Source organism: Echinops telfairi, unplaced genomic scaffold (assembly GCF_000313985.2).
Source record: "Echinops telfairi isolate 266 unplaced genomic scaffold, ASM31398v2 ScPeMD7_7463;HRSCAF=8501, whole genome shotgun sequence".
NCBI classification, from domain to species: Eukaryota; Metazoa; Chordata; class Mammalia; order Afrosoricida; family Tenrecidae; genus Echinops; species Echinops telfairi.
Genome location: NW_022111363.1, coordinates 4,120,067 through 4,144,083, shown reverse-complemented (window position 1 = coordinate 4,144,083; position 24,017 = coordinate 4,120,067). Strand labels below are relative to the sequence as shown.

Genomic DNA, 24,017 nt, shown 5'->3' with positions numbered 1-24,017 from the left:
AGGGTGCCATCCCTGTGCACGCCCCCGGCCCGCTCAGCCTCCGGGCCCATCAGGCAGAGGCCCTGGCGGCAGATGAGGGTGGTGGCCAGGGGGCGTTGTCTGGTGCCCACAGAGCCTCACTTGAGCAGGGAGATGTCGTCCGCAAAGTCGTCGTGTTGCTGGCGCAGGCAGCGCCACTGGCACACCATGAGGCAGAGTGGCAGCATGAAGAGGGCGCAGATGGCAGCCATGACGTAGGCGATGGTCATGAGGGTCGACTCGTCTGTCTGCGGGATGTTGTAGCCACAGTCTTCCATGTCCGGCGTGACAAAGGGGCCTTCCACCGCCGCCGTCCGGAACTCATCGTGCACTGGGAAAGGGCACAGGTGGAGGGCAGCTCATTGCCACAGAGCAGGGACAGCACAGCCGCCACTGTAGCCCTCGCTGGGCATGTAGTCCCTCTCGGGAGAAGTTTAGGAGTGGGGCAGAAAGCCTATGCCAGAGGGCCATGTCTCCCTTCCCAGGGCACCGGGAACAACAGCCTCTTCTGGGTACCTCTGGTAGGAATAGCGCCTACAAGTCACTACTTCTAAGTTGACCCCACTTGGCCCTAGGGAGTATAAGTTCACCTGCCAATGCTGAGAGCAAGACTGCCACCTGCCCATTTTCTGAATGCTCTGCTTCATCACAGCAACCGGCAGGCTCTGTGGAGCTAGAGCTCCCGAGGGTCTGAGCCGCTCTGACTGGATTTCCAGCAGCGGCCACTGCCAGGCTGGGTTCACCGGTCAGGCCGCTCAGCACGAGGGCACGCACTAACACTAGCACCTCTTATGCCCTCCCAAATGGGCAGGGTCCCAGGTGTCCTCCCGACTGGACAGGGAGGATGTGGACAGACTGGTCCCAAACCCTCCTCCCTGGCTCTCACCGTGGCAAGCGCTGACAGCAAAGCCAATTCTCTTTCGGGCCCGGTCGAAGACAACATAGAAGCCCTCCATGATGACAGCTCCCATGACAGTGCCCGTGGAGGACTGGGAGATGGCGAACTTGTAACAGTCATCCTGGGATGTGGCCACATCTTCCACGGGCCGCAGGTATTGCTAGTGGGGAGCAGTCAGAGTTAGAGTCTATGCCACCTTCTGTCCCAGAGTGGCGTTTCTCCAGGGCCCTCGGTCTAGGAGCCCTCGTGGCGCACTGAACTGCCAACAGCGAGGCCAGCAGTTCAAAACCACCAGCAGCTCTATGGGAGAAAGGCAGGGCTTCTTCTCAGCCACAGCCCAGCAAACACGGAGGCGGTCCTGCCTGTCCTATGGGGTTGCCAGCAGGTGGAACTGACTGGATGGCAGGGAGTTTGGTCTCGAGGTTTTTGACCTTTAGACATTCACCTGTTTTGTGTCCTAGTCACTAGCCCCCAACATGCCCTCTTTCCTCTTCCTGGGACCCCGGTGACCTACCTGGGGGAGGATGGTGATGCGGAAGGACTGGTTGGTGACCTCGCCCATTAGGTAGAGGGAGATGACTGGGAAGATGTTCCACGGGGTGGTGCCAGCTTGCCAGCACACCAGCTGCTCCCCTAGCCAGAAACCGTCTGGGAACTTCTCTGTCTGCCTTGGCGAGAAGGGGGCAACAGTGAGTAAAGGTCCTTGCTCCCCCTCTCGCTTTCAGTTCCCCAGGCCCTCTGTTTGCTCTTTCAGTGGGTTGACTGAGCTGGACAAAGACAGACTGCAACCCAGGATTAGAGCCACAGACCAGGGGACTGGGGTCGACATTTCGTATCAGGGAGATTGGGTCCAGAGCACACAGGCCCACGAAGATGGGATGAGAGGATGTTTCAGATCTAAGCAGAAGGCTCTGCGGGCAGATACAGTGGCTCTTGTTGGTGAACGTGACTTTCATGGACTTCTCTGACACTGCCTGTCTGTGCCACCTCTTCTTTCCCCCGCTCCCTAGTCCCACTGACCGAGGAGGCCGCCTTGATGGATTTGACTGCAGCCTCAAACACTTTCTTGGGCAGACGGAGGTTGGTGGTGCCGCTGTCCACGATGCTCTTGTCGTAGTTGTACTAGGAGGGAGAGGAGGGGGTGAGAATAGTCCATGACCTTCGTTGGTTGCGGAGTCCTGGCTCAGCTAGCGGGGTGTCTGGCTGCTTTGGGGTCCTTGCCTGGCTTCTGAATCCCACTTCTTAGGAATGTGGCTTTAGGCAAATTACTTAACCCCTGTACTTCAGTTTCCCCATCTTTAAAGTACCTACCTCAAAAGGTTATTATAAGGAATAAGTGAATGAATACACCCTCACAACACCACCTGGCTCAGAGGGAGCCCTTGGTAAGCCTGACTCTCCTAGGTGGACAGCCGTTTTTCAAATCTTAAAAATACTGCGTATAGTGCTTCTAACTCTTCGTAGGACTTTTACTCAGGAGAAAGGTGGGGCTTTCTACTTCCATGAAGAGTGAGTCTTGGAAACGCACAGGGGCAGTTCTACCTGCCCTATAGGCTTGCTAGGAGTCAGCAGGGATTCAGCGGCAGTGGGTGAGTACTTTAACCTCTGTTATAATTCAACATAGCCCAGACCAAGCCCACCAAACTCACTGCCCTTGGGCTGGTGTCGACTTGTAGTGACCTTACAGGACAGGATTGTACCCTACAGGAGTAGAAAGCTCCGCCTTTCTCCTTTGGAACGGCTGGTGGTTTCGGATTGCTAACCCTGTGGGTCACAGGCTAACATGTAACCACTCTGCCACCAGGGCTCCTTAACACGGAGAAGAGGCGAATTAAGTAATAATTTGTGGGGTCCTTGCTATATGCCTAGGACCGGGATAAAGACTTCCCACATGGTCTCTGACCTTTACCACCACCATCTTTGCAAACAAAACAAGTACAGAGGATTGAAACTTGCCTGCAGGTACATAGCTAGTACCTGGCAGCGCTAGGTTTCCACTAGGCCCTTCGAATTCCACAGCGCCTCTTCTGTGTAACAGCACACAGCCTCACGAGTGATGTGTCCAAGGTCATAAAGCAAGGCACTGACCGCAATCAGGCACGGTAACTAGTTCCACGCCCTTCACTAGATCAGAAACCTCTTAGTCCCAGTGTGAGTGCTTGCTCCCCAGCCCTGCCCGCAGGCCCGGCTCCTTGGCCTCATCCTCCTAGCCTCGGAGCCCACCTTGGCCTCTTGCTGTGTCCCCAGCCCCTTTCCTGCTCCCAGACGGCTGGGCTCCCGGGTGGTGGTACCTCCTTGCAGTCCATTTTCAGATCTTGTCCGTTGATTTCCACCTGCACAATGATCACTTCGTAATACCATTCTCGCCGGATGGGAGTGTACCAGAGACTGCCTGTGTACAGCGAGTGGTCGATACCGCCGATGATCTAAGGAGAAACAGAGGCAGACACCTGCACCGGGGCCTGCAAGGAGGCAAGCACCAGGCCCGGCCATTTCTTGGGACAGCAAGGCCCTCTGCAGATGACTGTGTGCATCTCCCGCTCCCAATCCAATCGTGCCCCACAGCAACGTAGGGCTTCTTCACTACGTTTGGGGAAGCCTCTCTCCAAGATTTTTCAGTAGTTACTGAGACTGAATCGCACAATTAATGCCCGGTGAATGGTTAGCTTCATGGCCCCATGTTTCCTGTGCTCTGTTGGCTAGAGATGAAGACCCATTCGCCATTTCCCTAATTCAGTAATTAATGATCAGACTTAATCTGCCGCCTGATCATCAGCCCGAATCATCTTAATTTGCTAGGCCTCATTTTTGTTTCCTTCGAATCATCTCTGATGCTCTCTGGATTGATCTACCCTCGGTTTCTCAGATCCTTTCTGGAAGGATGGAAGGAGAAGAGCCAGGGTGGGGGAGATAAGAGGGGTTGCTCTTGATTCTAAACAGTGGGGCCCACACTGCTCAGCCTTAGGGGGAGGGGAGGAGAGGGCTGTCAGCATCCCTTGGAGCACCTACTCACCATGCTCCCTCCCACGGAGGCCAGCACCTCGGACTGGTTGAGGGGGAAGCCGGCCCCACAGAGCTGCAGGGAGAAGAGGTTGGGCACGTGCGTCTGCTTTACCAGGGAGTCAAAGAAGGGCTCCAGTGAGTTGTCAGGCTGTGAGAGAGACAGACAGACAGACAAGACAGTCCTTGTACCCATCCAAATCGGGGGCTGGTGGGCAAGGCCATCCCGAAGTGCCTAGATGCGGTAGCGAAGGTGTTGGGAAGGAGCTCTGGCAAAGTAAACAGACGACACTGTTGAGGGACAGCTCTGTGGGCTTTCTGGTCCTCATACGCCTAGCCTGTCTGAGGGTTATGGGGCCTCTCTTGTTCTTAAAGAGCTCTGTACCCATCACGACTTTTCTCACTCTACTTCTGCCCTCTCCTGGGCTGAAATTCACTGCCCACCCTCCCTGCTCCATACTCTTTCTCTGAACGGATTTGTTTCCCTCCTTCCCTGTGGGGCCCGAGCCTGCCCCTCTCACCCTGGCAATCTCCGCATAGGCCAGCCCCAGGATGCCCTCCCAGTTGGAGCCATTGATGAAGAACTTGTCTGATTCTGTGATGGCAGCAATGTTGGCACGCACGGTGACGTTGGGGCCGTGGGGGATGCTCACCAGGTCGGTGCCCAGCTCCCCCTCCCACTTGCCCTGGGTGTAGGGCACATACACGCCCTTGCGGAGGTCCCGGTACGTGCTGGACCTGTGGAGGGAAGCAGAGCTCTGAGTGCACAGCCCGAACGGGTGGGGTAGGGAGCCAGCAGCAAACCTACTTCCAAGTGTCCAACCTCCCTGCAGGGGCGTCCTAAACTGATGCTTTGCAGAACATCCCGAGATGGACCCCCTAGAGCAGCATGGAGTGGCCTTGTGAACAGACACGGCCACTGTGGCTGGAATGCTCCCTCCTGTTCCCATAGCTTACCTGCCCCCATCTTGAGCATAGGCCCCTAACGAACAACCTGGGCTTTGTGTATTGCCCCTGTTGCCGCTAGCAGGCATCTCCTCCCCCGCCCCACAGTGCCATCAAGCTCCCAGAGAAAAGGAGCTGTTGACTCTGCTGCCTGGGGACCTGTTGGTACCATCTGAGGGGCAGAGGAAGTACCAGGCGGGGAGTGGGGCACCTTTAGCAGAGAGAGAGTTGCATAAGCATCTCAGCAGGGCAGGTAGATACTGCACACCACTTGTGTGAAGCAGGCTTGCAAACAGGTGACACCACCACTCATGTAATCACGAGTGAGTGTGCGTGCGTGCGTGCGTCGGTGGTGGGACAGTGGGGTTGTGGAGAGAGGGCCTGGAATGAATTCCCTCTCATTGATTCTGACCATGCCCCATGCCCTGACTGCTATTTTTAGATCAGGAGTCAAAGAGGAACCACCACCACCACCACCACCACCACCAAAAAAAGACAGGAGATGGTCAAGGTGGATTATGCACCTGCCTTGCCTAAAGTCCAGGAATGGGAAAGCCTCCATCCACGGGTTTCCACACACACACATATCTTACAACGTCCTCTGCCTGCTCTTAGGCTCAGGCCACTCCTTCATGGCCTCTCTGACCTTCAACATGCTTCCCACCACCCCACCCCCACCCCCACACACAAGCATGGTGGGCTGGTCTTCAGTCTATGATTCTGGTCCAGGCTGTGGCGTTTATAGAAGGCTCTTGACTTACCTGACGGTGTGAAACCACCTGGGGGGACCTCTGGGTCCCAGGGCTGAGAGCACACACAGCCCAGAAGCTCCCATTGCAGGCAGTTCACCTAACTTAAGTGGCTCTGCTGGGGAAACAGCCTTGGAGGGAGGGAGGTGGGGGCTGCACCTCCTCAGCCCATGCTCCGTGGGACTGCTCTCCCTCCGTACTCCCCTCCCTCAGGAAGCCACCTTATCTCAATTCTGAACCACGGCTGCCTGTCTCTCAGCTTACCCCTCCCCATAGGCACACCCACACACCCCTCCCTGCCATCCAGGGGATGCCGACTCACAGCGACCCTATAGGGCAGGCTAGAACTGCCCCTATGAGTTTCTGAGGCTGTACCTGTGTATGGGAGTAGGAAGCCCCCTTTCTTCTCCAGAGGTGCAGCTGGTGGTTTCAAACTGCCGACCTTGTGGATCACACCCCCACTTGTAACCACGATGCCACCAAGGCGTCTTTTTATTTATTATATATTTTTAAAAGATCCTTTTATTGGGGGCTCTTACAACTCTTATAACAATTCATATAAATTATATCAAGCATATTTGTACATATGTTGCCATCATCCTTTTCAAAACATTTTCTTTGTACTTGAACTCTTGGTATCAGCTCCTCCTTTTTACCCCCCTCCCCGCCGGTCCCCCTTGTGACCCCTTGATGAATTATAAATTACTATTATTTTCCTTTCTTACACTAACCACTGTCTCCCTTCACCCACGTTTCTGTTGTTTGTCCTCGGAGGAGGCGGGGGCTATGCGTTGATCATTGCGATCAGTTCCCCCTTCCTCGCCCACCTTTCCCCTATAGGTGTACAAGGATCCTTCTATGCACTATATACTAGGCCCTTCCCCCTTGTCCCTCCCTAGCACCAAGAAAGCACCTGGGACCCTAGTCATCCTTGTACCGCCCTTGGCCCTCCTCAGCCCTGGACCTGGCCCGTGGGAAGGGCTCCTCCCCCAGCTCTCCCCAGCACTCACAGCTGCCTCTGGTAGTAGCGATGCAGGAAAGGGTGGGGGGCAGCCCCCACCGCAAAGTTACTGCTGCCCGTGTCCACCAGGATGTTGAGCTGTGAGAGAGAGGGGAGAGGAAAACGTTATGGACAGGAGTGGGGGCTCAGTACCCTTAGCAGTGCCCCAGCACACCTACGGTCATCTTTGGGTGTTTCTGTGATATAGGGCTAGGCAGTACCAGCCAGTCCCATGACCACAGAAACCCTTGTCTGCTGCTGCCTGTCACCTGCACACTTTCTCTGTCACTGCAACCACATGCCACTCACACGCATGTGTATGTGTGCACGTGTGCGTGGTCTTCATCTCTGCTCCCCAAGACCACGCATGTCCTTTGCTCACCGTGTGTGCTGGCCGGTTTTCTGCCCCAGAGCTTGCCCGGGCCCAGGAGGCATATCCTGGGCAGGCTGGCGGCCCGGCTCATCTCGGCAAAGACAGCTATTCTAGGAGTTGGCACTGGTGAGGGGCACTCTGGGGACCAGGATGGCATATGATGCCCACGTGTGTTTCTGAGCCTGTTCCCAGAACGTGGCTCCCCATGGAGGGCCCCCCTCCGCCTCCGAGGTGACAGAGACCAGGCAGAGAGCCATCGCTTTGGGCTGGGTGGACACGGGCAGGTGTTCTCTGTGCAGAGCCTCCTTTACCATCTCCCGGGACCTTGTCCTCCCTCCCTCCATCAGCCTGAAGCCGGTTTTAAACACCTACTCCTTGCAGCGAGCGAGGCCAGGCTTCTACTCCTGTAAGGAGTTCCAGTCTCGGGACCTGCAGGGGCAGTGCTACCCTGCCCTCTAGGGTCACCGTGAGTCATTATTAACTCAATGGCAGTGAGGGTTAGCCTCAAAGGCAACTTGAGGAAAGCCCCCAGAACTAAGAAAAGTGGCCAATGGCTCTGCCACTCTCACCTGGCAGCTCCCTGCGCCTTTCGGCTTTGGTCCCTTGTTTTGGCCAGACTCTAAGGCACCTCTGGGAAGCCTCAGTGGCTACGGGGGCTGCTTGCTGCCCCCTCCCCTCACCCTACCCCAGGTCCTCTCCATCAGCTCCCCAGCCCTCTGAGCCTGCCTCCTGCCTCGTTCCCAGCCCCTGGCGCCTGGCCCACTGCCCATTTCCCTCCCTGTACAACTCTCTCTCGGGCTCCCCTGTCCCTCTCCCTGGTCTCCAAGCAGCTGCCAGCCCCCCGATGCTGTGCCTTCAGAGAAAATCAATAGCATGGGGGTGGGGTGCTGGGCAGTTCAGGTTTCAGTCCTCCAGGTTAATGATTACAAGGGCTTCTCTACCCACCCACGCCCAGGAACCCTCCCCCATCTTCCTGGGACAGAGCTGGGCTCCCAGCTCTGGGAGTTGGCTTCAGACAAAGGAAGGGAGAAGGACTACCTGGAATGCATGTGGCTGGCCACATCTGGGAAGCAGGGTTCCCCGAGGGCCTGCTGTCCCAGCAGCTCTTCCCAGCCACCTGTGGGGATGATGCTCTGCAGACTGGCCCTGGGCGAAGGCCCTCGCCAGCCTTTCTCTTCCCACGCTCACCTCCCTCCATACCGGGAATTCTGCTCTGTGCCTCCCACTTCCGCCCTCCTTAAAATGAGTGTTTAAAAGGGAAACCAAACTAAGCCATTGAGAGATTCCTTCCCGAGCAAATGGCTCCCCGCCCACGCGCCCGCCCTTCGTAGGGTGATTCTGGGCAAAGTAATGCCCTGTGCTGTCCTCCCAGCAGTTGACTCCTTGCCCCTGGCTCTATGGGGTGTCCTGACCAACCGGGCAGCCTCCAGCCCTGCTTCTCTCGCCTTCCTGCTGCTCAGGAGGCTTGTTACAGGCCGGGTGTTGGACGAGGGGCAGTGTGGACGAGGTGACTGGGTAAGTGGTGAGGGGGCTGAGTGCAGCCTAACGCCTCAGCAGAGAGCCCACCTCTTCTTATTCCACAAAGAAACTGGAGACCACCCTCCTCTCCCCACAGGTGGCTGCCCAGGACCAGCCTTTCCCTCAGCTGTCCCTCCTGATGGAGTCCCCGTCCCCCCGTCCCCCACCCGTCACCCTGGTAGCTATTTTATCTCCTGTTCTTCAGGTCAATCCAACCACAGCCACCTCCCCACCCGCCCCCAATCGGGGTGGTTTTTTTTGTCCTCTTGGCAGTTACACATGCTTGAGTGTCTTCGTCAAAAGAAAAACAGCATCTCCCTTAATCTCACATCTGCCTCCAGCCACCCTCTCCTCCCCCTTCACAACCAAAGTTCTCAGCCAAGCTGTCTTTGCTTCCTCACCTCCCACTCCTCAACTCATTCTAAAAGTGGGTCCCCCCTCCCCCCTCCACTAGGAAACAGCCCTTACTATGGTTGGTTACCAATGCTCTCATGTCACCAAAGACAAAGGACAGGTTTCAGATGCGTCCTGGGGAGCCTGACTCCTGGGAGCAAACACTTGGTGACTGTCTCGCCCCAAAGCGCTCTTCTCTGTCCTCCTCCCTCTCTGAGTGTGTGTTCCCTGTTGGCTTTGCAGGCTCCCTTGTCAAATCATAGACTCGGGCCTTCTTCCTCTCTCGTGCCCCCTGCCCTCTCCCTGAGCAATCCGTCCGTGCCCACGCCTGCAGGGGTTCCCCACATCCCGATGACGCCTAAGTGTACTTTGTTTTTAGTTTCCTTCCCCTCACCTCCAACTCACGGCAACCCTGGGTGGGGCATGACGGAGCCGTGCCGGGTGCCCAGCCCCGTGCCAGCGCCACAACTGTGGCGGGCCCAGCTCCCAGCATGTGTGGGACAGTGTTCTCTTACAGTTGGTTTTTACTGCCTAATTTTGGGAAACATCACCAGGCTTTTCTTCCTCATCATCTCCGTCTGGATGCTCTGTGTATGTCTGCCCGTGATAGGTGACCCAGCTGGCAGCCTAGCTGGCAGCATCACACAAACCACCGCCGGATTTCAGCAGGTGACTTGTGCCGAAGCTAACAGCACTCACCCACTCTGAGCTCCGGAGGCTCCAACTTCACTATGCCAAAGCTGACATAATGATGTCTCCCTACCTGGTGTCCCTCCCTACGGGGCTCTTTATGATCCCTGCTGCCTAGAGACCGAGCCTAAGTGTATCCTAGACTCCCACAAGCCCTCTGTCCCGCAGCCACTGTGGCCACACGTCAGCTCCTCTGTCCAGCCAAGCTTCCCCGCTCCTCAGGCTGCTTGCGGCAGCACACGCCATTCACTGCCTGGCCTTCCTTTCCACTTGCAGTTTGTGCTGATCTGCCCTTCACTCCCCTTGTGAAATCCAAGAGGTTCTCTCTCTGTCTCTCTCTCTCTCTCTATATATATATATATGGTTAAATATTGTATATATCTATATGGTTAAATATTAAAGTATACATCATATTAGATATATTTAAATCTCCAGCGTTAGTATCATAGTGCCTGGCAATATGTTCTTCTTGAATGTATGAAAAGAAAAGGGAGAAAGGCCTAATCCACTCTGGTGTTTTTTTTTGGGGGGGGGAGGTGAGGTAAGGGATCCCACATGGCAGTGTCTAGGCTACTGGAGGGGCTTCGTCCCGGGCCTGCCGCCCACACAGCCTTCCCCTCCCTTGGCCCTGGCTTGACACAGAGTCCTGTGGTGCATGTGCCCACACAGCCAGGAGAATTGGAGTCATTTTCCTTCTCCCCCCATTCCCAGGAGTCACATGATGCTACTGCCTTTCGATGCCCAGGGGCCTTCAGACTGGGGTCAAGGATAGGGCAGTGCCAATCACTTAACAAACAAAAGTGTCCCTGGAGTCCTCTGAGGGAAGGCGGCTTCTAGGGAAGCACTAACAAGCCCCACAGGGAAAAGCACACCTGTCCCTGGTTCTGACCAGGGAAAGCTTCCTCCCCTAGAGACCCCCCAGCAGTAGGTCAGGGCCTATGAGACAGTAATGGAGCTGCACGTTTAGGGCGAGCTCTTTGTGCCTCAGATCCCACTGTTTTGGGCCCAGCTCTCGATCACCAGGGACCGCTTATGCAGGAAAGGAGCCTTCTCCACCCTTGTAGAGTGGCTGGGGTCTATGACAGGTCTCAAGTTCATAAGGATCCATAACTTCCCTGGGTGGCTCACCCTGATGACCTACCACTCTACAAACCTCTGGAGATATGGTCAGTCCCAGAGTGGCACAAAAGGTTTGCCCTGTATGACTAATAGAAAGATGAGTGGCTCAAATCTCCCCAGCAGTGCACAGACTAAGAGAGCCCTGGCATTCTACTTCCATAAGATTGCAGCCCTTGAAATCCCCATGGAGCAGTAAGTCTGGTATTTTTTGTTTATAAATTTTGTTCTACTTGAAAAACAAAGAAACTCCCTCTCTGCCTTGGACCCTCAAATGTGGTCCTGATCAGAGGAGTAGGTGATGGTGGCTGGGCACCATCCAGTTCTTCTGGTCTCTATAGTGGAGCCTATTGTTCCTTCACATAGTCTGTTAGCCCTCGGGACTTGTGCCCTTGAGTGTTTGACTTTCCTTACCCGCCTTTGTGCCAGGCGACCAGAGATAATGGCTCTGTTTTCTATGACCTGAGACTGTGGCCCACTTCTATTCCTTAAGCTAGGAATGGAACCCAGCCCCAGGGATCAGCTTTTGGTCAATGAGCCAAACCCAAACTCCAGACTTGCTGCCCCTGCCTATAAAATGAATAATAATACCAAGGAGGAATGTACTCCTCAATACAGTGGACCATACGAGATCAAAAGGGCATAACTTGTCCCCACACAAAGCTCAGAAGGCAGGAAAGGGCAAGAAGGAAGGGTGAAAAGGGGAACCCAGAGGGGACGAGAACCCATATCGCAAAATGAAGTGGGGCTAGTGCATGGTTACGTGGAACACTGATGCGCTCTGTGGGTCCTCACCCACAGTCAGCGGCAACCACAAGTCACAAAAACAACCCCCCTCAAGTGCAGTCCCACTCCGGGATGCATGAGGTGTCTACGACCAGACCGACTGCACAGCGTGTCTGGTTTAGGGAGGCATCTAACGCCGATGCTTCCTTCTAAAGGGCATGTCCATCTCCTTCCACACTTACTGGGGGGAGATGTAGTCACTCTTGTATTGTCACCTTTTTAAAACAAAACCAAGGTGTAGGGGGTCTTTCTTCCACTTGACAGGGGAGGAAACGGAGACTTAGAGAAAGCCAGCAGCTTTCTTATGCAATAAGGGACAAGGGTAGGGTTCTCACCAACCCCCAAGTCTGGTCTGTGCTTCTACAGGCCAGTGAGTTACTTGATTCAGCCCTTCAGGTCATACCCTTTGTAAGTCCCACATCACGAGTGGATGAGCCTCTGCAGTAAGGTGCCTGTGGTCCATCAAGGTATCGAACAGCTTGCTACCAATGAGGACAGTGTAGGGACCCAAGAGGGCCAAGGTTCTGCGTTCGCTTGGCAGGGTCAGGATTCTCAGGAGCTTGGCAGTTATGTAATGACGGAGTCATTCTCCATTGTGTGGCCTTGTGTAATTGCTCTCCATGTGGGGATCTGATGTAACTACCATCCACTTTGTATTGTGTTACTAATCTTTGCCTCTATGCCTGTGGAAGACCAGTTAGTTCCACTATTATTCAAATCGAAGCCCCAACCAAGAATGCCAAAGATGAAGAAATCGAAGGGTTTCTTTTCTTTTTTTTAATGTCCTTATTGACACCTAATGCACATATCATATAGTTCAAGTGTTAATCATATCCAGAAGAATTGTGCAATCATTAGAAACTGAAGATTTTTACCAACTTCTGTAGTCTGATCAATTGATCAAACATGCAATCATGATGCATTGATAATCACAGGTGATTGGAAGACAAAAGTTGGAAAAGAAAAAGATCATAGTTGGAAAGATGTGTTCTTGTCTATTCAAGGGATGTGAATTAAAACAACGATGATCTACATCTCGCTACTACATTAATAGCACAATTCAAAAAGAGAACAGACAAAGGACTAGGGAACAGGCCCTGTGGATGGGAGTGCAGAGCCTGGGAGTCTCACTCACTCACTGCTGGTGGGACTGTACACAGTGGGCAATGGGACACTTCCAAAAGCTGGGAACAGAGCTACCAACTCCCTCAGCGGCCTCTACTTAGCATCTACCCTAGACAAGAAATCGCAGCAACATGAGTAGATCCGTGCACTCCCATGCTCATTCACAAGGTCAGAAAGATGGAAATGCCTAAATGCCCAGCAGCGAAGAATGGACAAGTACACTCTGGCACACACACATAATGAAAGGCGAGGCAGCCTTAGAGAGCACGGATGGACCTGCGGCACCTCAAGGATGACCATGAAAGAGACGGGCAGGGGGAAATTAGCCAAGCACAAAAGGACAAACATTGTAGGAGATCACTATCATAAAAAGTCAAGACTAGGTTTTCACACTGAAAGAAACACTCTTTGATGGTGTGACCAGAGGGGAGAAGGGAAGAAGAGGGAAGAGAAACCACAGGCTAGAAGAGAGACAGGTGTTAATATGGGTCAAAGGGAAGGCAATACACAATGAGTAGGACAGGTAAAGAATGGCTAGAGGAGGGGGGAGACACCAGGAGGTTTGCAAGAGCTAAAGGAAACAGGTAAATACTATTACATATACAATCGTACTGTTATCTATACAGCAGTAGGGATGTTTGGATAGACACACAGGCAGACAGGCAGGGGAGTGGGCGTATATCCAGGAATATATATAGGCGTGACAAAGGATAGTTGTATATGCATACTTATCTTGCTGCAGAAATATCCCTGGTTGTGGGAGAGCGTACAAGGGGCAAAGTTATGAAAACTGATTAGACAATCAGACACACCAAGGGAATGGGTCACTGAGCCTGGAGGATCAGGGCTATAGTCTTGAGGGGACACGAAGGTCAATGAGCGTGTCATAGTTCAGAGACAATATTCTATACCCTAATTTGGAGAGTGTTGACTGGAGTCTTAAAAGCTCCTGGGCAGCCATCTAAGGTGCAAACATTGGTCTCTTTCCATCCAAAGGGCAGAAGAGTGATAAAATTCTAGAGACGCTTGGAAAACGCTGGACTATGCAAACCTCAGTCTCTAGAGAGTTCCCAGGAAGTACGACCCACTGCTCTGAAAAGGATCACATTAGAATGTCCTGGATAGAGTGGGAGAACACTGTGGAATAGAACTCAAAATCACCAATGAGACCAGGCTTACCGGGCAGATGAAGACTGGTGGGACCCCCAAGACTATGAATGGCCCTTCCAGGTCTGGAATGGAACACACTTCCCCATTAGAATAATTTACCATTTGAGATCAATGGACAACAGTCACCTAAGGACAGCGTTCACGGGGTTATGATACAGAAGGAGGAGCGGAAGCAGGAAACACAAGGAAGTGGGAAAGTGAGGGGACTGAGATTATGAGATGAATCGAATCAGAATGTGTGTGGACCGCTGCACGTAAAAGCATGAATTGCTCTGTAAGCCTCCACCTAACTCATAGGGAAAAGTTAGGATTTCCCTGTGTCAATAAAGGAAGGCAGTTCTGGACGCTGGCCTGGCATGGACCAAGAAATTAAAAAAAGAGAAAAAGTTAGGAAAGAAAACATGGTTTGGGTGATGGAAACCATCCTGACGAGTGTATGATACAAATTTACAAGACCAATAACTTATGCATTGTAAATGCTGTTTTCAGCAACACAGATGGGGCCTATGCAGCAGACCTCACCAGATATACAGAATACACAGGGATAAACTCGACTGTTTCTGAGAGGATAGAAAACTCAATCTCATCCTCAGAACAAGGCCAGGGCTGACTGGGGAACAGAGCATCAAGTGCTCATATGCAAACTCGAGTTCACGACGAAGACGATAGAACAAGTCCATGCGAGCTGAAGTATAACTATGAATAACATAAAGACCATCTCAAGAATAGAGTCACCGTGTAGTACGCCATTGTGCGTCGCTGAAGAAAAATGCTGAGACCCTGAAACGCCTCATGACATGGATGGATGTGGAGCACATTATGAGAGTAAAGGACAAATCACAAGAGGACAAATATTGGAGGAGGCCACTGTTATAAAAGGAAAAAAAACCCAAGAGATTTTCATACCAAAGGAACAGACTTTGATGGTTGCCAGGGGTGGCAAGGAAAGAGGGGGATGGGGAAGCAAAAGGCTAGAGGGTAGGCAGGTGTTCATTGGCGAAGATAATCAACAAAGGGAGGAGAGACAGAGCAAAGAGGTGAAAAAGGACAGAGTAAGGGAGGGGGGAGGCTTGCGGATTGCTGAATACAAAAACAATGACTTGAAACATAATCCACAATAAAACATTTTTAAAACATAAATGAGCAAATGTAATGCATTCAACACTAATGACCAAAGAGCATGCGAGCTGTGGGATGCTATCAAGGACATCACCCACCAAGATAGCAAAAGGTACCGCTAATTAAAAAGACGAGAAAGGAAAAAAAACCGAGATGGATGTCAGAAGATGCTTTGAATCTCTCTCTTGAGAGCAGAGTAGCTAAAACAAATGGAAGAAATGAGGAGGTGAACGATCTGAACAGAGGATTTCAAAGGGTGGCTTGGGAAGCCATTGTAAGGCATTCTAAGGAAAGGTGGAAGACCGGGAGTTAGAAAACCAAAAGGGAAGAAGACATCCACGCTTTTCAAGCTCGAAGGACCGAAGGAAAAACATTCCAGTCTCAATATGGACTGCTGAAGGATTCCATGGGCAATACTGAACAAGCACGAAGCATCACAGGAAGATGGAGGAATACACAAGGTGACTGCACCAAAAAGCACCGGTGCTGTCCCGTCATTTCCAGAGGCAGCCTACCCTCCAGAACCAATGGTGCTGAAGGAAGAACTCCAGCTGCATTGAAGTTTCTGCCCTCATGCCTCCAGCCAAGATGAGGTTCTTCTTGTGGGTCCTCAGGAGAAACTGTACTTCATTATTGGAATGTCATTCTATCCACAATCTATGAGCTTCACAAGGATAGGCCCCGTTTGCTTCATTAACAGACTATCTAGCCCTGAGTTGCTGGACTTATGGTGGCCCCACAAATAGAGTAGTACTGGCTTGAACACATAGGCTCTATTATGTACACGTTCAAACGGACAATAGTTGCCCTATTTCCTGCACTTTCCCTGGGCTCTCACTTTCAGCGCCAGGGTTCTGACCAATCACAACTGATGTTTGTCATACTACCAACATCGACTAAAGGCCCAACTCAGGTGCTTTGAGTTTTAGATCAGCTAGAGGGACTCCAGGACCCCTTGGTCCCAGAGCCTTCCACCAGTCAGCTTGACTTGATTTTTTCAGTGGCCAGACATTCTCAGCCTGACCTTGCTAACGGCTGAGAGCAAGACAAGGCAGGGCACCGGGACTGTTGTCAGCAGTTGGGACTGGCTCAGAGTCAAGAGTACACAGGTCCTCCTTCAAATCGGAGCTTTTCAACCAGTGATTGGGTCCTGCCTCCCTGCTGATGTAGTGGTTACGCACAGGTCTGCTAGCCACAAGGTCAGCAGTTTGAAACCACCTTGGGAGACAGATGAGGCTTTCTACTCCCCTAAAGAGTGACAGTCTCAGAAACCCACAAGGACAGTTCTGCCCTGTCCGTGAGGGTCGCTGTGAGTCCGATTCGACTTGATGGCAGTGCGTTTGTTTTTGAGGTCCCTCTCTCCGTGAACAAAGGACTCCCTACACAAATGGACTCCTTTCACCAGACATATCCTGTCTTCGGCTTCTCTCCTGGTCCCTTGGAGCAAGTAGGCTTGCTGATGCCATGTGCACACCTCTGGTTTCTAAGGAATCCCACGGCAGTGAGTCACCCCAGACCTCTCTGGTGTATCTGTCTTCCTTTTGACAGTATGTTATCCAGGCTTTGAACCCTATCCAACTAGCATTATCAGTGCTTCCTATTTAAATGGGTTGACCGATGTAAATGGTATAAGACAACAGTTTTCAATAGTTTTAATGTTAAAAGTAGCCACAGTACCCCTTTCCTGTCTTATACAGGGTCCCAGTGTGCAACAGAGAAAGTAGGCAGAGGTGTTCTGTCTGAAAGAAGGGATTTACTCTCTCAGCCTCTTTCTCATACCCGTGGTGGCTGTTGAAGTCTGTCCTATACTGTCTTGTAGCAACTGTCAGTCATCTGCTATTCACTGTCAGACGGTAATTCCTTCCTGTTGTCTGACCTTGGCTCATAGGTATGGTGGTTTTAATCTTCTCGTGATCTGTCCTCAGAAAATGAAGCTGATCTCTGCTATAAGCACATGGCCTTCTTGGCACCTCATTCATTCCCAGCCTACTGCTTTGTTTGCTCATGCCATCAGGAGATGCCAGGGGTTTACTCCTTGAACTTCTGGGCGGGATTCACAGACCCAAAGAGCCAGGGAAGGAGTCCACTGGACAGCCTGGGCACGGTAGGGTAGCCACAGGGTAATGACATATCAAGCGATCTACTGGAAGAGGGTAGGCTGGGTGGGAGGAGTGTGAATGACAATGTATGGGTCCAACAAAGTCCTAGTGCAACCTGAGAGCCCTCGCAGGGGCAGTGAGGGTCTCATGCCAGGGGGAGCCACCCATGGGACTGGAATCTTGCCTGCTTCATCTCATCCAAGGATGGCTCTTTGAGATCAATGTTTCCACCCTTTGAATACCACTCCCAACCACACTCACTCAGAGGCCCTACAGGACAGAATTCTCTCTCCATGCCAATTCCCAGTCAATGCATCTCATACATACACAGCCGCCACCTGTCTGTCTGTGGGGGCTTGCGTGTTGCTATGATGCCGAACAGGTTTCAGTAGAGTTTCTAGCTTAAAAGCGATGTTAAGGAACTGCATCCTATCTTGCCAAAATGTGGGTCAACTGGCTTGGCCATATTTTCCAGGATTCCGTAGCTATTGTCCATTGTGTGATCTGATATCATTAGCCCATGTGTCCTCCGTCCTAACCTCCCTCACGTGAATGAGGCCAGAATCGTGGCGGTTATGAGCTAGGAGGTAACCTGTAGGACGGAGCAGTACGAGAACCCTGAGGCACTCGTCTTGGAGATATGGGAGAGACTGAACAAGTGAGCAGGGCTCAGCGGGACCAGCTCAGAGTTTCTCCTTTGGATCCAGGGTCCCTGTGCTGAACACCTCTTAGATGCAGGGACCTAAAGGGACCTACCGCCACCCCCACCCCCGAAAGAAGACTCTTCCCTGGGGCTGTTTCCTCACTTTAGACTTCTAGCCTCCTAAACAGGTGAGGGAACAGATTTCTGTGTACCGTTTACTTGTGGTATTCCTGCTTCGGAAGTACTAGCTAACTAAGACAAGACTAGTGAGCGAGATCTACTTCTGAAAACCAGGTGGTACAAACCCAAGACACTGGCAATTGATCAGCGATGACACAGGACGGTGCAGAGCCTCACTCCACTGTGCATCCAGTCACCGTTTGGGTCTGACCCGGCTGGTTCTCAACAACAGAGCCTAGGGCGTTAGTTTTCTCCTCTGTACCCAACAGGCGCGCAGTACATATTTGTTCAACAGAATTGACTATCACCAGAGTTCGATCTTAAGCATCGGGTTCCCGTTTTCTCCGTGATGCTCTACTATGAATCGTCCTTCAAGAGCCCGGTTCTGCATTCACAGCCAGCCAAGGCGCCCTGCTGGTGCGGCGGGGTAGGCGTCAGCCAGCTAACTAAACGACCCGCGCTCTCCAATCACCAGGCACTCCTCGGTGCCCGGTACAAGTGTACATGGTCTGAAACCCTACCCAATCGACTCGATGGCCGTGATTCCTTTGTTAATCAGGACTCTACTGCGATGTCTTGTAGTGTTATTTCCTCATGTCCCCAACAGCTCTGGGTGTGTGCTCTGAGTCTGGCACTGTGGTAAATATTAGAATACAAAGAAAATGACACCGAAAAAAAGTTCTCAAGGGCTTGATGTTTTCTGAGGGAAGAAACACAAAAATAGACAGCTAAGCTATGTAACAATGAGCGTAGTGTGAGTAGGTGTTATAGGAACTTGGAAGAAAGATACAGTGTAACAATCTCCCTTCTCCCAGCAAAGGAACAGATCAACAGGCAGCATGGCACAATAGGAAAAACCACCCTGAGATGGCCACGGTTTACCAGTCTGCCATCTAGCTGCTTATTTAATGTTTCATGTTCCAGCTGTGAATGATAACACACACACACACACACACACACAAATGAATGGGGAGATGCCATTATGTTTACCTTCCCTTTCGCCACAGACTTTAGGAAGCCCCTTGGGTTTATTGCATCTTGACTTATGAGGATAAGTCAAGAAGTATTGCTACAAAATTGTAGAAGCCTTTATTAAACAAAAATATTTTAAAATGTAAAGCTCTTATTTCTTAACACCTGGGTCTATACCTGAAGGTGATGTTTCCATCGCTGTAACCATTCCCTGAAGAGCGAGTTACACAAGGTCAGCAGTTCAAACCCACCACCCGCTCCTTGGGGAAAAGATGCTTCTATAAAGATTAATAGCCTCAGGAACCTAAAAAGGCCAGTCCTGCCCTGTCCTATAGGGTCACTAGGAGTCAGAATCAATTTGATGGCAGTGAGGTGTGTGGTTTTTTGGGTCTGTTTCCTTCTAACCTTTCCCTGAAGAATTGTGTGTTCTTGCATTCACATCAAAAGGGCCTCAGGGGACTCAAATTTTGCTCCTTCTCAGTGTTCTTGGACTTTGGGGAACAAATAAGAAGTCCAAAGGGGCTGTAGGCATAAGGTTTGCCAAAGAAACTCTCATAGAACAGCTGTACTGCCCTTGAAGAATGAGCAGGTTTACTGTTGTGATGGGTACAACTCTCCTGCCCTTCTTTTCTCACCACCACAATTTCTTTAGAAAAACACTTCTCCATAATAAGCCCCTTGATGGTCCTGTGTTGTCTAATAAAACCGATCCGTCCCCATAACCTGGGCTGACCCCTGTGCCTTGAATGGAACTGGCCCAAGGTTCCCTTGATTGAGCCTTATCAAGACTCCAGAAGAAAGATGCGCTGTCTACTCCTGCAGAGACGGACAGTCTCGGAGACCCACAGGCCTGTTCCCCCCTGTCCTAGAGGGTCGCCATGAGTCGGGTTCAGATTAATGGCAGTGAGTTTGGGTTTGACATGGTAGAGACAGGGCATTACTGAAAGAATTTGTCTGCAGGGACCCACTGATCAGAGTCACATTTAAACATGTTTCCTTTGGGACAAATCCTTGCATGTACGAACGGACCTCGCCCTTATATATTGCAGGAATCGCTGTCAAGAACAAGATATAGCCATGTAGAAAAAGTCTTTAGAAGCGGCAATCATAAAAACAATATGCCAATACTAGTTAGCCATCCTCTCCTGTTCCTGTGAAGGAGCCTGTCTTTCTTTGGTTCACCACCAATCAGAATCTCAAAATCATCACAATGCCTTCGCCCTCACGCTTCAGCCAGCATTGCTAACTCCTGCCCTTCTGCCAGGCACCGACTCGCATTCTCATCTCCCTTCCCATGCGATCAATCTCATGCCATCCCTATCACAGCTCCTCACACTAGAGCCACTGACAGAGACAGGGCCTCCCTCCGGCGGCTTTCATCGCTCAGCTCTGTGCTTTCTAACATTCACATGAGCGTGTCTAAGAGTGTACTCTTTAAGGGATCACCCCCCAGGTACCAACACATTCACTTCCTCCCCGCTCTCTCTACAGACCAAAGTTCAAACCTTCCAGTCTGACATTTAAGGTTCTGGGCAATTTTAAGCTTCACTCCATCTTATTTACCCAAACTTACCCAGCTGCAGCAGGAGTGGGGTTTCTCCCTGCCCCTGTACAAGCATGCATGCCTTTCACTCGCCGTGACCTCTCCCAGTCCCGGGGTGGGGGTGGGAAGGGCAGACACCTGAGTTAAGGCAATAACCCTGGGCTAGGGTGGGTGCACATCCGCACTGGGAAGGGTCTCCGCCTCCTTGCCAGCCTTCAAAACCATGCTCAGGTCGAAGACGCTCCAGGAGACCCTTCCGAATTTCTCCCACCTTCTAAGTTCCCAAGACACTCACTCTGCGTTCTACTAGAAACCAGTGCTTCTCAAACTTGAGACAGACTGCTGGCCCTACTGCTCCCAGGATTCTGATTTGGGAAGTCTGGGACGGCGTAGACAGTTGACGTCTCTCACAGCTCTCCGACTTCTCTCTGAGCACCACGGTTGTGCAAAGGGCTTCAAATGAAAAGTGTGTGGAAAGGTGGCATGGAAAGTGAATGGAATTTTCCCACTTTCTGAAGCCCCCTTGTATTTTCAGCTAGTACTTACACTTTCACTTCTAGATACTCTCCATTGTAAAATTATTTTAAAAGTAATAATTTGAAAATTGTGAATTAGATGGGGGCTCGCTGGCCACTCTTTAAGGGCAGAAAACATGGCTGCAGCGCCGTGGGTCAGCTCTCCCACTCCGGCAGCGAGAGCACCGCAGCGGCGGCCGGCAGCGCTGACTTACGGCAGTCTGCATGCTCTGTAGGGTTTTCAACGGCTGGTTTTTCAGTAGCAGATGGCCAGGCCTTTCTTCCAAAGCACTCTGTCTGCTTGGCTAGAACATCAACCTTTCATTCAACACCTGAACGTGTTACCCATTCACATCACCCAGGGACTTAGACTTTAAGGCCTGGGAATGGTGCTCCGACCCCCCACACTGACCAAAGACCTAGAAAATGCTCCCACACTTTCACTTTTACTTGTTCACAGCACCCTGCTAGTCTGTCCTTAGGGGAGAAAGGCCAGTCTTCTCACAGAAGAGAATCAATGCACCGGGCAGGGATCCTGAGTGGCGCTGGTCAGCTCTAGGACCGTGGGGCAACTCAGAGTCATTTTAATTACGGTCTCCCTGATGCTTGCTCCTTGAGTTGGTGTTGAACTTTATGCAGGTCCACCGCTCTCTCCTCTTAGGAAAGGGTGGGGTCGTGGGGAGGTGGAGATTACACGTGTTGAGTGATTACTCTGCCAAGTTCTGGGCTGGGTGATGATGCACACATCACCTTGGGGGACCAGGGAAAGACAGAAGTCGGCCCCCCAGTTCCACATGTGTAAAACAGAGGCCTACAAACACGTTTTCATGCTTCACTGCATCGCACAGAAGAAGCACAAGTGGCTGGACACGTTAAGGGAAGGGTGGCCTCCTATTTATTGGCGGTCAGTCAGGGTCCAGGTGCGCTGCTCTACACCAGACACCGACATGCCCAAGGTCACTGAGTTGGTTCTGAGTCACAGTGACCCTACCACTGACCTTCTGGCTAGTACTTAAGTACTTAACCACGTAACTGCCCGCTTTCACCTGCAGTCTCACGGTATCCTCACAGCAACCTTGCCAGAGAGATCTTGTTTCACAGGATAAGGCAAGGGCCTCAGAGAAGTTATATCATTTCCCAGGGCCACACAGCTGGGAAAGGGAAAAACCGTGGGCGGCAGAGCTGGGGTTTCTGGTCTGTCCGACCCCAAAGCCTTGTGGGTCCCCAGTCCTATTCTGGATCCCCTTTCCAGGGTTCGTGGATGGTTTGCATAGCACTTCAGTAGCAGAAAGGGAAGTCCATCCCCAGGGCCCTGCCTCCCTTTGCTCCCAGATAAGAGCAAACATTCTGTTGGCTCGGGTTGCGAGGGGCCTTGATTCAGATCTGGGCTGGCTCCACACAACAGTTAGATACAAAGTCTGGGGACATCACAGTGCACAGCAAAGAGAAGGGGGACGTGGGGAAGACCAGGGCCTTGGACCAGCAAGGAGGTAGGGCTGGGTGGCATGGACCCAGAAGGCTCCCTTTAGTGGGGTGGTTGGAAAGTGGAAACTCCTCTTCCTCCCAGAACCAGTGTAAGCGCTGTCTGAGCAGTTCAGGGAAGTGTGCCTGCTCCCACCAGCCCATAACCTCCTCCCACCTTCCCAGACCCTCGCAAGGCCAGCTTCCCCCACCTGGATCCTGGGAGGTGAGGTGGGGGTAGGGGTGGTTCTCAGAGATATGCAGGCTCAGGTTCAAGGTGACACACAGCAGTACTCTGCCATCCTGCCCACACCCACAGAGGACACAATTGCTCACAGAGGTCAGACACAGCCCCACCGCCCAGCCACCACCCCACAGCCATGGAGAGGTGCCTGCACCAGCCACCTTGGCGCTACCTTGGGGGCTGCCAGGGAGGATGGGGGGGTGCTGTCAGCACCCTCTCCATCACTCTCCTCTCAACGACTCCTAAATGCAGGCCTTCCTGTCTCTCCCCCCACGGGTCCCCCCTTTCCCCACGCTCAGTTCAGTCCCCAGTGGCCAGGGTGGAGGGCATGCGGTGGGGGAGAGGCCGAGGCCAGCAGGAGGAAGAGAGGTAGGACCTAGCAAGGAAGGCAAGAGTGTGTCCAAGGCCTGGAGTCCAGCGGAGGTCAGGGAGATCTCAGAACTAGCTCTGCTGGTCCCAACATTCCTTGCATTGTGCCCAGGAGTTTTTGGTCCTCAAGGGGCTGGCCTGATGCCTAGGTGGTGACAGCAAGGCTCCCAGAGGTGGGATTTGGAAGACTGGAAGTTGTGGAGCATCTGAAGGTGACTGACACCTGTTCAGAGTATTCCCTGGCCTGGACCCTCCACCCAGGCCAGGTTCTTACCACTGAGGTCTCCCTCCCCTCCCCCCACCCCAACCCATCCTTAGAGGGTATGCTCTGTAAGACTGGATTAGGGAGGGGGGACAGTTCAGACATGTGGGGGGGGGGGCGGGGGAGGGGGGGGACGGACACGCCTGGGAAGCCAGGAGGGGCAGGGAGATGATGGGAAAGGGGAGCTTTGGGGATGCCTTCTGCCCAGCTGACCCACAGGACTGGTTTGGGGGTGGGGGGTGCACCTCCTGGCTAGTTCCTGCCTGCACAGCCCAACCCATTGTAACCGCTCCATTCGCACCCGGAGCCCCTCAGCTCATGCCGGAAGGTGGGGAGGATCTTACCGTCTGTGGGGGGCTGCCCACAGTCATCTCCACGTAGTAGCCCTGGCCCGACTTGCCCCTCAGGTTGTCCACCATCTCCACAAAGCTGCCCCTCGGGCTGGGCTCGTCCGGCTCCTCGTCGGTGTCCCGAGGCAGCCGGAGCCCCAGGGGGGTCCCCCCTAACCCGCTCCGCAGAGGCAGCCGAATGCCATGTGGGGTGCACTGGGCGGGCAGCACTCCCGCGCCCACCCACAGCAGGAGCCAGGGCAGGGCCCGAGCCATGGTGGCCTGGCTGCAGGCCCACGTCGGTCCCGGCTGCCTGCCCCAAGTCTGGGTGCGGGCGGCGGCGTCTCAGCAAAGTGAGCTTTGGGGCATCAGGACTCCGGAGCCTGCAGGCCCCTCGGGCAGCCCCCCGCGGCCGGGCGGTGGCGAGTCGGCCCGAGAGATGCGCAGCGCGGGGAGAAGGAGCGCGCGGCTACATGGAGGCGGCGGCGCCCGGCCTCAGC

The 24,017-nt window shown here is 52.8% G+C and overlaps 1 protein-coding gene across 2 annotated transcripts; it reads right to left on the bottom strand.

Annotated features, from left to right (window-relative positions):
- Nucleotides 1-6: 6 nt before the first annotated feature.
- On the bottom strand, nucleotides 7-24,008 carry BACE1 (beta-secretase 1). Of its 2 annotated transcripts, none has more exons than XM_004712791.2 (9): nucleotides 23,533-24,008; nucleotides 6,621-6,709; nucleotides 4,438-4,654; nucleotides 3,930-4,067; nucleotides 3,208-3,342; nucleotides 1,937-2,038; nucleotides 1,431-1,580; nucleotides 905-1,076; nucleotides 7-349 (listed from the first exon to the last, which is right to left on the bottom strand). In XM_004712791.2, exons 1-9 carry the CDS (start codon nucleotides 23,791-23,793, stop codon nucleotides 117-119), a joined length of 1,497 nt encoding a protein of 498 aa, XP_004712848.1. In that variant the 5' UTR covers nucleotides 23,794-24,008; the 3' UTR covers nucleotides 7-116. The 2 variants fall into 2 exon arrangements, with proteins under 2 accessions (XP_004712848.1, XP_004712850.1); XM_004712793.2 differs by having other exon boundaries at nucleotides 4,570-4,654.
- Between the last annotated feature and the right edge of the window lie 9 nt (nucleotides 24,009-24,017).